This window comes from Nothobranchius furzeri, chromosome 16, assembly GCF_043380555.1.
Source record: "Nothobranchius furzeri strain GRZ-AD chromosome 16, NfurGRZ-RIMD1, whole genome shotgun sequence".
NCBI classification, from domain to species: domain Eukaryota; kingdom Metazoa; phylum Chordata; class Actinopteri; order Cyprinodontiformes; family Nothobranchiidae; genus Nothobranchius; species Nothobranchius furzeri.
In genome coordinates this window covers 48,437,565-48,450,803 of record NC_091756.1, presented here as the reverse complement: position 1 = coordinate 48,450,803, position 13,239 = coordinate 48,437,565, and the positions used below count along the sequence as shown (strand labels likewise).

The window sequence follows — 13,239 nt, the reverse complement described above, 5'->3', positions numbered from 1 at the left end:
ACACAAGTACCGTCAGATCCTCTCTACTCGTATTACAGTGCTTTGAATCTAAATAAAACCAAACAAAAGCATTAAAAATAAAGTGACATCACATGCAGCAAAATGTTGTTTCTCTGAAGAATATTCCACAGTAGATTCTGCTTTTCCTCCAGTCTATCCCTGTTCTCATACAGCTGTTTTGTTCCTTTTTATTATTTGTGTAGGAAGAGCAAATCAGGTCACACACTCAAGGCCGCTCAAACAGTGTCGACCCCTAAAACCAACGCACCAACTCTGTAAAGCTTCTTCAACTCAGATCAGTGCATAAACAATCCATGAAGCTACTTTTTTAGGATTTAAACAGTGTGGTTTTATATACAACAAAATCACCCATTCACTGTTATATTTATACATTTTTTTTATAAAAGAACCACATGGTGCGCCCCAGTGCTGTAGGTTCAGGAGGGATAAAATAGCCCCTAAAAGGCAAGTGTCTGAGAGTGACGTTAGTTCTGTCAGCAGTTGGCTTTTCTTCAGCTGCTGATGCAGTCTGTGTGTCGAAGATGAGATCTTCCAGCTCACGTCCATGCGTGTCCTCCTGACTGTGAGTTTGGGACATGCTCATGCGAAATCAAGAAAATATAGTCTTGGTGAAAACCATGCGCTGTGGGTGAAAGCTTCAAACACGACTTGGCTGACTGACACAGCCCCGTTCTTTGTGGGCTCCAGTTTGTTTTTCATCCTGAAGTGTGTATGTGTGTGTGTTGGGTCGAAGGTGGACTTCAAAAACCTGTAACAGAAAAAACATTTCAAATTTTAGACACTGGCTATTTTTTTCATTTTGAATACATTACAGGTGCAACTTTAGCACATGAGCAGTTAATAGTCCAGAGGTTGATGTTGGGGATTAGGCATGTTTCCACTACCAGAATTTGTCGTGATTTGGCGCTATATAAATAAACTTGAATTGAATTGAACCAGAACTTAGGGGTAATTTTACCGGATCTTCCAGGCATGTGCGTGTCTCCACTTAACTGGGCTGGCCGAACAGCCATTTTCCTTATCATTTTCAGGAATTTTTGAAGTACCTGAACAGGAGGGGGTACTCAGAAGGGCTGGTTTGAGTAGCTAAGCAGAACATTTGGTTAACTCACGCTGATTGGTTGTAACTCAGTAGGAAATGACATCAACAGACATCATCCAAAATAATCAGCCTTAGAAGAGCTGCTTGTGAAGCAGAATTGAAACAAGAAAATAAGCACTGACTGCACTTCTTTAAAATTGCTGTTACTAGAAAGAAAGAAAGAAAGAAAGAACACAATCTTTTCTATAGCACCTCAAGATTAAATCACAATGCTCTTCAAAACTCCTAACACCAAAAAACACAGCGGAATTCGTTCACAACGACATAATTAACCCTGATGAACCAATCGGTTGGGTAGATTACAGGCTTGTCTTGAGGACATAAAAAATTGGATGACTCTAAACGTTTTGCTTTTAAATCAAGACAAGACGGAAGTTCTCATCTTTGGACCAGAAATCCAGAAAAGGAAATTGCTTAGCCAATCGCCTGACCTTAATGGCATTACATTAATCTCCGAGAACAAAGCAAGGAACCTTGGTGTTATCTTTGACCAGGACATGTCATTCAAATCCCAGGTTTCACAAGTTTGTCGGATTTCCTTTTTCCACCTTCGGAATTTTGCTAAGATTAGAAGCAAACTTTCCAGGCGTGATGCTGAAAAACTAGTTCATGCATTTATTACATCAAGACTGGATTACTGTAATTCATTACTCTCAGGAAGTCCACAGAATGTAGTTAAAAGTCTTCAGCTTGTCCAAAATGCTGCAGCTAGAGTTCTGATGAGAATTAAAAAGAGAGATCATATCTCTCCTGTCTTAGCTTCCCTACATTGGCTACCTGTTAAATTCAGAATAGATTTTAAGATCCTCCTTCTCACATATAAAGCTCTTAATAATCAAGGTCCATCATACATCAGTAATCTGATTGTTCCATATGTTCCTAACCGAGCACTTCGCTCTCAGACTGCAGGTCTACTGGTGGTTCCAAGAATATCTAAACTTAGGATGGGAGGCAGATCTTTTAGTTATCAGGCTCCTCTCCTGTGGAACCAGCTCCCAGCTTTAGTCCGTGAGGCAGACACTTTGTCTAATTTTAAGAATAGGCTTAAAACATTTTTATTTGATAGGGCTTATAGTTAAAATCTGATGTTAGCCTAAATCTGGACAAGTGGGGGATTACAGGGAGGTGGAGTGTACAGTCGGTAAAGACGGTTCTCCCTTGCCCTGCCTCCAACATGCCTACATCTAAATAGGATAGGTTATCCAGAGTTAACTCTGTAGTTATGCTGCTATAGGCTTAGACTGCTGGAGGACACACTGACCTTTTTTCACACTCTACTGCTTTCTTCTACAGTCTGCTCTTTAACTGTACTATTTTGTGCAATTTCAGCTGTTAACTTTATTTTCTCTGTAAGTGTTTTTCTCCCCAGAAGAAGCTACAATGACGTTCTGCTCAGCTGTGGTGGCCTCATGGAGGGGGCCATCGACTAGCACACTGCTGCTAACCACTAATACATTCTCTCTCTCCTGATAATAACTTTTTGTTTTAATTGACTTTTGATGTGCTAATACTAGTTTATCCGTTTAATTATCCACTAGGATAAATACAATAAAGTTTATCTTTCACCAAATACAATATTTACTAAGACATCACAATATAACTATAGACACATTACTTGTCTGTGTGTGTGTGTGTGTGTGTGTGTGTGTGTGTGTGTGTGTGTGTGTGTGTGTGTGTGTGTGTGTGTGTGTGTGTGTGTGTGTGTGTGTGTGTGTCTCTGCTTGCTCTGTCTTCTCGATCCCCAGTGAGTCGTGGAGGATGGCTGCTTATACTGAGCCAGGATTCTCTGGAGGTTTCTTCCTGTTAAAAGGGAGTTTTCCTCTCCACTGTCGCTGCATGCTTGCTTAGTATGAGGATTGCTGTATAGTCACTGACACTAGTCAGTGACTTGATGCAATTTGCTGGGTTCCTTATATAGGAAACATTATTTCTGATTGGCTTAATGAACTGTGAATTGGAATGTTTATTATGTGAAGTGCCTTGAGACGACTCTTGTCGTGATTTGGCGCTATATAAATAAACTTTAATTGAAATTAATTGAATTGAACCAGTACTTAGGGGTTATTTTACCGGATCTTCCAGGCATGTGCGTGTCTCCACTTAACTGGGCTGGCCGAACAGCCATTTTCCTTATCATTTTCAGGAATTTTTGAAGTACCTGAACAGGAGGGGGTACTCAGAAGGGCTGGTTTGAGTAGCTAAGCAGAACATTTGGTTAACTCACGCTGATTGGTTGTAACTCAGTAGGAAATGACATCAACAGATGTCATCCAAAACAATCAGCCTTAGAAGAGCTGCTTGTGAAGCAGAATTGAAACAAGAAAATAAGCACTGACTGCACTTCTTTAAAATTGCCGTTACTAGAGAGAAAGAAAGAAAGAAAGAACACAATCTTTTCTATAGCACCTCAAGATTAAATCACAATGCTCTTCAAAACTCCTAACACCAAAAAACAGAGCGGAATTCGTTCACAACGACATAATTCATCGGGTTTTGTTATCTCACAGTGCATCATGAAAAATGATGCGTCTTCTGGTCATTGAATGCCACATTTTATATCACACAGCTGCTCTTATCCTCCAGATGGATTAAATTCAGGGTTCGAATTGAAGAGGAGCTAAGGTGAATGGGTGACAAGCCCCCCTACAAGACCTCAATGTACACACCTAGGGGGAACCCAAAAAAACATCCCGTTTCTACCTTTAACAAGAGAAGAGATCAGCTAATGGAGCAACTGACAACCTCCCTCGACCCAAGGCTCCATGCAAAATCTCCCCTCTTGGGGTACAAATGATCTAGATAATGGTGAGGAAACATTTTGGAACTACATGAGGGGAACTTGACAAGGACCTGAAGAGAGCTGGGCTCAAAGTAACAAAATTTACTATTATTAACACACTACATTGTCATGGGTTAAAATCCTGCAGCACTCCAAAGGTTCGCCTGCTTAAGCCAGCACATGTCCAGACCCGTCTGAAGTTCGCCAATAACCATCTGGATGATCCAGAGAAGAACTGCGATAGTCTTGTGGGCAGATGACACTGTAATAAAATCCTTTAGTATAAGCACAACATGCCGTGTACTGAGTTGCATCCCAAAAACATCAAACCCAATGTGAAGCATGGAGGTGGAAACATAATGCTCTGGAGCAGACTTCACTGCAAAGGGGACAGGACGAATGATCTTAAGTCATTCAGGATGACTGATTTGTATTAAGGAATGGATAAATGGGGCTATGCATTGTGAGGTTTTGGGGGAAATCTCCTATCAGTGAGAGCGTTTAAGATGAATCATGGCTGGAACTTCCAACATGTCGATAATCCCAAACCCAGAACCCAGAAATAAAAAGAGTGGCTATGTAAAAATCATTCCAAGGTTCTAGAGCGGCCTAGCCAGTCCCCAGACCTCAAATCTTTGAAAAGTTGAAAGTCTGTGTTGTCCAGCATCCATCCATTTTCTTCTCCATGCAGGGTCATGGGGAGCTGGTGCCCATCTCCAGCAGTCTCTGGGCAAGCAGGCAGTGTACATACTGGACAGGTTGCCAGGCCATCGCAGGGCAACATAGACACACACGGGGCAATCAACCATGCACACAAACACTCACACCTAAGGACAATTTTTGAGAGACCACAAACTGTCATGTTTTTGGACTGTGGGAGGAAGCTCGAGTACACAAAGAGAATCCACACATGCAGAGGGAGAACATGCAAAGTCAATGCAGAAAGACCCCAGGCTGGGGTGTGAATCCAGGACCTTCTTAGGCAACAGCGCTAAGCACTGTTCCACTGTGCAGCCGTGTTGCCCAGCAACGGAACCAAAACATTACAGCTCTAGATCTGCATGAAAGAATGGGACAATACCAGCTACAGTGTGTGCAAACCTGGTGAAGACCTACAGTGTGACCCAACTCCCTTTCTTGAGGGCCAGTATCCAGGTTGTTTTACTGTGTTCCCTGCTTCAACAGACCTGATTTTAATCAGCAGGGGTCTCATTTATCAAACATTGCATTTAATCTTTCCCAAACCCGTATTTAAGCTCAGCAAATAAATAAATAAATGAATAAATAAAAATAAAAGTACTTACGCTAAGTAGGTTTGTGAGCTATCAAACATGGCGTACGCACAGCAGCACGCAATCTCCGCTTCATAAATCAGAAACTATCTACAAATGTTCTCAGCTGCTTTTTAAGTCACATCCCACCCTCACCACGCCCACTTACTGCCATAAATTGTCAATGCAAAGTGTCTTGTGGATCTCATGCTGGCTTGTTGCAGCATTTCGATCACGACCGCAGATCAAGGAAGCGCTATTTCACAAGCAGAAATTGAGGTACTTGTGGGTGAGGTGGAGAAATGAAAGGAAGTGCTTTTGCAAAACAAATAAGAGAAAATCCACGGAGTGGCACGGCGTTGCTGAAGCCGTCAATGCTGAGTTCTTCAGAGAGAGCTGTGGCGGATATAAAAAAATGATCCAATCAGGATTCCATCCCCAGACTCAAGGGTGATAGTCACGTGCGCTAACCATTCAGCCAATTGGAGATCTCCTTTGCTCAAGCAGCCAGGGCGCATGATCAATCGGGTCACAGTGACAGGACACACACACTGTCACAGACGCATGACATTCTGTCTCAAACTGTCCCCCTGCTGATTTTCTGCATTCCGTATTCTGTGCTTCAGGCTGTGTGTGCGCGCGCGCGTGCGCGTGTGGGGGGTCTTGTTCTGTGTGAAAACGAAGCAGTACAAGTGATAATGCTGCAGGATTTCACAATTTTATCCTTCTCAGCAGCAGCACTGCAGGTGCTCTCCATGTCCAAAATGTGCGTAAGCCAGGTCCTTAGCCAATTTAAAGTTGCACACATTTTTCCGCTAAGTTTTCTATCATAAATCCCAAAGTTTGTGTGGAAAGTTTTCTGACCCCGTTTTGTGCGTAAGCAAGCTTGATAAATGAGGCCCCAGGTGATTAACAGGCTGTTGCAGGGCTTGATGAGCTGCTGAACAGGTGAATCTAGTGTGTTGGTGTAGGAAAACTACAAAAACATGCAGGATATCGGCCCTTTAGGAAAGGAGGGGTCAACCCCTGACCTACAGGAAAGTTTGACCTCTTTCATTGCCATCAAAAGTTACATAACCAAGTATGGAAGTGAACTTTTGTGATTGACCAAATGCTTATTTTCTACACAAGTATTTAAAAATTACACAGTGAGACTTCCTTCTGACCCTTCACAATAAGAGCTCTGGTCAAAGGTTCCTGCTTAGTGCATCATGTTTATTTTCCTGTCACCTTGTTGCATGTTTTCATTTGACATACAGATGCTGAACTCCTTGCTAAAGATTTGAAATAGCAAAAATGTGAGGATTTAAATGCAGTCAGAGAAAAGTATTACGATTAAACAGTAACGCCAATAAAACCGACAGCTGTAAAACTCATGCTGCACAGTTTGTGCAGTCATTCCAGATTGTAGGAGTACATTTAGCACATTTTAGACACAATCATGATACAAATTTGTCACAGCATATCCTCTTACCAAGTTTAGTTGTTACGACTGACTCTTCTTCCCATGTTTTTTGTTGGGCGTGTCTGCAGGCTGCACACAGAGAGGTGAAGGGAATCAGTGAGGTTTACATCAGAGCAAAAACAATGAAGAGACGATGTCACTTCTGCGTCCAAGCTACAGTTGAAATGTGTTATTAAAGCAGAGAGCTACTTGGCTACTACAGCAGTCAGCATGCTGGAAGAAAAATTAGTGAAGTGGAAAAAGATGTACACATTTCTACATTTTCACAAGATTAATTACACATGCACAAAGAGATGGTAATATTTCTTTTGTTTCTAGTCTGAGAGGCACACATGAAAACCACTGCACACGGCACAATCTATGGAGAAAACAAGGCGACTCTAACAGCCCTGCTTTAGTAGGACACAAGCACTCAACACACTGAACACAACTCAGAAACATCATTTAGGGGTGACGGACTAAAATGCAGGAGCCTCAAACCTGAGAAGAGCATTAAAGCTCTCTCCTTGTGGCTTCCTCAGCGAGCAAAGCTACTTTTTAAAATTAGTCAAAGTTTCATCCAAACTCTGGAATTGCTTTGCACCAGTAAATAATATTGGTTCTAATGGAAGTGTTAATTGAAACAGTAATATTAACATTAAGGGCAGTCAAATTAAAATGATTTAGCCTCAGCTGATACTACGCCTGTCATAAAAGACCGACTTTAGTCTGTTGTAGGAATCCCAGGTGCCAACTTTTTTCCTTTTTACAAATTTAGCTAAAGAATGAAACAAAACCCCCATTAGTATAAAGAACAAACCAACTGGTTCCTTTTAGTTCACCAGTTCTAAGAAGGATTCATGGTTTTTGTAATTAAAGAGCCATGCAGGAAGCTGACAAAGGGAGGCGCCCGATTCACACTCCAACCTCCGTCTTCTCTCTCTGGGTTTCCTCCTTGTTGCCATGTCGGGAGCGCTTCCCTCTTTTCTTGCCCTTCCCACTCTTGTTTCCTGCTGCAGATCCTGCAGAAGCAGCAGAAGCCACTTCACCTTTCTCTACTCCACCACCACCACCATCAGGAGTGCCCTCCCCTGCTATATTTTGACCTTCACACCCCTCTCTTTCCTCCGAGTTGTAAACTCGGCGCACCACCTTTCTGATCACCTGCAGGGGCCAGAAACATGTCAGGAAAAACAGGTGGGGGTGTTTTTAGAGGAGAAATTGTGTTTAAGCTGTGACACAAGGAATGGAGAGGTGGAAAAAGAGGATGAGGAAGGTTACTTTTCTGGTGACCAGATTCCCATCTTCATCTGTGAACTGCTCCTCTGTCACAGACTGTCCAGGAATGTTTCTGGCCTCCTCTCCCTGCAATGGAAGTTTAGATATGAAAGAATGAGTGAAAGTTAAGAGATAGAGATGGATGGAGATGCTAAGGAGGGCAAAGGTCAGGTTATCTGCATGAGTGTTAAACTTCTGCTTGTCAGAATAAGCAGCATTTCTAGGTGGCCAAAGGGTGTGGTCTGTTTTTAACACTGTTTTATTTGCTGTTTGAAAATTTAAAACACTTCAACAAACGTTTAAATTTCAAAGCAACTCTGATTGCTTCAAACCTTCCTTTTGGAAACATTCCACTCCACAGCGCTGCAGCAGAACACACATGTGCTTGTAATAATCAGCTCTAAACTCCACAGATCAGAAATGATTCTTTTACTAATTTGTCTGAAACCAGAACAACTATAAGTGATTATTAAATCTTATACAGAATTTCCTCCTGTCACAATACATGTATAGTTTTTTCCATATATAGCTCACTTAACTTCGCTTGTGTTTCGTAGGTTTTTGAAGAGCTGAACTGAAGCCCAGTAGATTCTCACCACCGCCATCTTGGCCATGTCCTGTGTCTCGTCGCTCCCAGAAAATACAAAACTGGGGCTGAGAGTGGGGTTGTGAGGGTGGGGGCAGATGATTGACACCCATCAGATTTGGAGTCGATGTGGCTATGAGCTAACTGAGCTAACCACAGCTAACAAACCGTGGTTGAGCAATTCAGTTACTCTCTTCCTTCTAGGCTGCAATACTTTTAACCTGAGGTCGAAGCTGAGGCCTTCCCTGGAGCAAGCAGGAAGGAAGACGCTAGCGCTAACACTGATAGCTCATCTGCTACCTGTCAATCAATGGGAAACGCCCCTAATTATTCAGAATTTCAAGCTTTAATTACATGATTGAGTTACATGATTTAATTACATTACATTGTCGTGACAGCAAACTTGACTTATTAAACCTAAAATGTTTTTTGAACCAGGGAAACATGTTCATTTCTGATGTGAAGTTGACATTTTTAACACCAGCTCAGTGGCCTAGTGGTATGTGACCACCCTGAGACCGGGATATCAGGGTTCAGATCCACAGTCGGGTCATACCAAACATTTTAAAAATGGGACTGAAGCCTGCCGCTTGACACTCAGCATTAAGAGGTTCGATTGGGGGATTAAACCACCAAATAGTTCCTGAGCGTGGCCGTGTCTGCAGCTCACCACTCCCCCAGGGGATGTGTCAAATGCAGAGAAATAATTTCACCACACACCAGTGTGTGCAACAATTAATGTGACTTCAGTTTTTATTCTTTAACATGGGAGTCAATGGGAACTTGCTCTTTTCTGAAGCCAGCCCTAGTGGATGGGGGGGAGAACTGCAATTTCTTTCACTTCCTTGTTAGGTTCACTTACGACAAAATACAAACATTTTTAAAGGTGCACTGTATAAGCATGAAGTAAGAATGACATCCTGTGGTCACATTTGGTTACTGCAGCCCATTTTCCAAAAACAAAAGTTACTATCTCATTCCCGTCCGTGAGCTTCACGACTGTTACCAGCTACGGCTCACCTCACCAGAATATTAAAGATGGACGAATAATGCACGGTAAGTTGATAAGTACATAAATACATTTAACTATAATATCGAGTAGCTTGAGATATTTTAGACCTGTTTGCTTCTAATTCTCCGTTAGCATTGTTAGCTCAACGCTATCCTCTAGGCTTCTTCACTCGGTGTTAGAATGAAACAAAAGGGTTTCAAGAAGTAACTACTGAGTTGTTCCTGTTACTGAGTTTAGATATTTTACAAAATTCTGCCTTGTTTTGCTATCTGGTATCAAATTACAAGTGTCGGTGCAGCAGCACCAACTCGGCATTCCTTCATGCTCACAGGTTGTAAACAAAGACTGCGTCCTTTGGCTTTTTTTAAAGGAGAAAAACTGTCAACCCTCCAGCTGGATGAGAAGGAAATCTGTTACAATGTAACCTTCCTTCCAACATAGTTAAGGCATTAGACTGTTTTGTAATTATTTAACTTTAAAATTCTTACTTTTTGTACCTTTAAATGAATACATTTAAACTTAAATTGATTACTTTGAGGCTCAACGAGCATAAGCCAGACAAGAGACTTCTGAAACGTTCCATACTCAATTTCCCTCTGGGATTAATAAAGCATTTTTGAATTGAATTGAATACATATATAGAACATCTATGAACCAAAGCAAGAAAATTTTCATGAAATTATATTAAATGTGATTTTCAACAAAAATGCAGGCTGCAAAACTCACACCAACCAAACACACATAGTAGTAGCTCACACCAGCAGACGGTGAGTATAAGCAAAGCTGATCACACAGCTAAAGTTAAGATTTTTTACTATAATTCCAGATAATTTGAGCCACATCACATCTCCACCTTGTTTTGTATGAAATCTAAGTGCCTTTTTTTCCTTCTGGTCCATATCTTCCAGTTTGTTTCAACTAAAATAACTTCCTGTTTTCCCAAATTGCAAACATTTTCATAAGTCATACAGTTTTTATTATCTGTCTAAATCTTATTTGAATTCTGGGAAAAAGACTCTGATTCAGTCCACAAACAGCAGAGCACACTCTAAAAAGCCAAAACAAGTCTGCTGTCACTCTTTCCAAGCCACTAGGACACACTTAATTAGTTGCACTGAGCTAACTACCCATGTGCAACACTCTTGCTCACACACCAGGCCTCACACACCTTCAGTACGACCCTCCGACGAAACACCCTGGTGGTGACGGTGGTTTCCTCATCAGAGCCAGCCTCCTCAGCTCTGATACTCTCCTGATGAAGGCAGCCCTCGTTAATAACCCCAGTGTAAACTGATTTCACACTAAACCATTATTCCCACTGAAACCAGGGATTTCTGGACTCTGATTTATGTCTGATACACTGAAGTCTCGGGTTACGGCTTAACAAAACAATCAAATTAATTTAATGGTTTCTATTTAAGTGTGATGCTCACCTGGACTTTGTGCTGGGTCTTGTCTTCGCCCTCCTCTTGTCTTCTGCTTTGTCCTGGTGTGCTGCTGTCGTCCTGAGCTATTTTCCTCTTGGACTCCTTTTCCCTCGCCTCGCTCTGACCTCCGTTCTGAGCCGGCCGCTGCTCCAGTGAGTCACTTGGGCTGTCAGAGCTGAAATGTAGATAGAGACATATCTTGATGTAACTTCAGCGCTGATGTTGAACCATTCACTGAGCAGCGGAATGGATTTGATCCTACCTGCTCTCCTTGATGGTATCTTGAGCAGCTGCTGAATCCACGGCGCCACTGGACATCTCACTTCTCCAGCCTGGAACTGAAGACATGTCTTTTTCTGCTTGCCGTACTTGTTCAAGGATTGCGTTGACTTTCTCTTCGGTCATCTCCTCTTCCTCCATGCCTCCCTCCAGCTTTAGTTCCTCCAGCAGACTCCGCAGCTTCTCCTGGGTCATCTCCTCTTCTTTACCTCTTCCATTTCCAGAGCCGGTGTGTAAAGCGACATTCTCTTTTAGCTTAGCTGACCGATTTTCCAAGGAGTTGCGCTGCTCCACAATCACTTCTTCCTTCTGTACAAACTGCTCTAAGGCCCTTCTATCATTATCTGGCATCTCCACAGACATCCCTCTTTCTCCACCAATCAAGGCCGTATCTTCTGGCCCAACAATAGGAGGCTTTGAGACAGAGAGTGGGACCACCATGGAGGGATCGCCACTGGAGGTGCTGGTTGTCTGAGTGAGGGTGAGGTCACTAGGTCTAGTAAGCATGGTCTTGGTAGGGGACTCTACGCTAGCATCACCCTCACTAAAGAACTCATCGGAGCGCAGTGGGGTAGGAGGGACGTAGTTGAGGTCTGATGGGGTTTTCAGCTCCAGCTCTATATTGTGGTACCCTGGATGTATGGCAGGAGTAAAGGATTAGAGGATCGATGAGGGAGGGGGAGGTGAAGGAGGAAGGGCAGGTGGGGAGGGAGGGAGAGGTAAAGTCAGGGAGGTGATGAGATGAGAAACACTTGTGTAACATTTAAACAACGCTGTCATTCAAAAGTCACAAGTAGACCACAAATACAGCGTTAATCCAAAACAGGCAGCAGAACAAACTGTAAAGCCTTACTGAGCCGAACGTTTGAACAGATAAATTACTGTCCCTTCACCTTTAGTTTTCACCTCTATCTGTTTTAATAAAGTGATGGCAACAAATGTTCTATTTACCGGTGGACGTAACCTTTATTCTGGTGCTGCGTAGGAAGGTCGTTTATGTTGAGGTTTCTGCTAATAAAATAATAATAAGAGCAGACCTAGATACACCTCTTGTTTTTGGAGGCACCAGAGAAACTGTCTGTTTAGAGTCTAATGCAGTTGAATGTTTTATCTGAGTTCCTTTATGTGGCTCCCTTTGGTTTCTCAAATAAAGATTGGTTGATTCTGTGACAAAGACTCCAATTAAAGAGACGGTGTTTAGTTTTTACTGTTAATCTCTGGCAATATTTATGGAAAATTTGTTGAAAATGACTGAAAAGATGCCCAGCTGTTGAAAAATACTGGCGGCTTCATAAAATATAACCATAAAAATCAGGTCTAAAATACCTGGTCTCCTAGGTCTCTGGGCGACGCCATATTAGACGCCATGTTTCCTTCTACAGGAGCACGTGAGGACAAAATGCATTTACTGGTTTGTCACAAACGGTTACAAAAGTTTCACCATTCATGAACGTTGTTTTACACATTTACCTCTTCACTTGTTGTCAGTGAGGAAAGAGAGTCTGATGTGCTTTTCATTTTGCTGGAGGTTGTGCCCCCGCAGAGTTTTGACCCTAATGGCCATCCGTTGGTAAGGTCTTACTCGAACAAAAAAATACAGCTTGCTTGGAATGATTTAGGTTCGTACTGCCCCCATCACCAGGGAAACTTCACACTGTCACTGATTATTTAGCAGCTTAAGAGTCAGATTACTTCATCAGAAAGTCTCTAAATGAGTTTAAATGGTAAATGTATTTGATATAGCGCCTTCTAGAGTCATGGAACCCTTCAAAGCACTTTACAACACAATCAGTCATTCACCCATTCACACACACATTCACACACTGGTGGGGATGAGCTACAATGTAGCCACAGCTGCCCTGGGGTGCACTGACAGAGGCGAGGCTGCTGAGCACTGGCGCCACCGGTCCCTCCGACCACCACCAGCAGGCAACGTGGGTTAAGTGTCTTGCCCAAGGACAAAACGACAGACTGAGCGGGGCTCGAACCTGCAACCTTCCGATTATGGGGCGAGCACTTAACTCCTGTGCCACCGTTCCA

At 42.5% G+C, this 13,239-nt stretch overlaps 1 protein-coding gene across 21 annotated transcripts in view; it reads right to left on the bottom strand.

Annotated features, from left to right (window-relative positions):
• Positions 1–614: 614 nt before the first annotated feature.
• The window catches only part of ank3b (ankyrin 3b), a 150,162-nt gene continuing 137,537 nt past the window's right edge, over positions 615–13,239 (bottom strand). For 17 of the 21 annotated variants that reach the window (XM_070545746.1, XM_070545747.1, XM_070545749.1 and 14 more), the window contains 7 exons: positions 11,183–11,831; positions 10,927–11,095; positions 10,662–10,745; positions 7,899–7,982; positions 7,545–7,781; positions 6,648–6,707; positions 615–769 (listed from right to left, as the gene is read on the bottom strand). In XM_070545746.1, coding sequence (XP_070401847.1) covers positions 6,660–6,707; positions 7,545–7,781; positions 7,899–7,982; positions 10,662–10,745; positions 10,927–11,095; positions 11,183–11,831 — 1,271 coding nt within the window. In that variant the 3' untranslated portion in view covers positions 615–769; positions 6,648–6,659. The remainder of the gene's footprint in view (positions 770–6,647; positions 6,708–7,544; positions 7,782–7,898; positions 7,983–10,661; positions 10,746–10,926; positions 11,096–11,182; positions 11,832–13,239) is intronic. The other 4 variants (XM_070545752.1, XM_070545757.1, XM_070545754.1 and 1 more) reach the window with 4 other exon arrangements.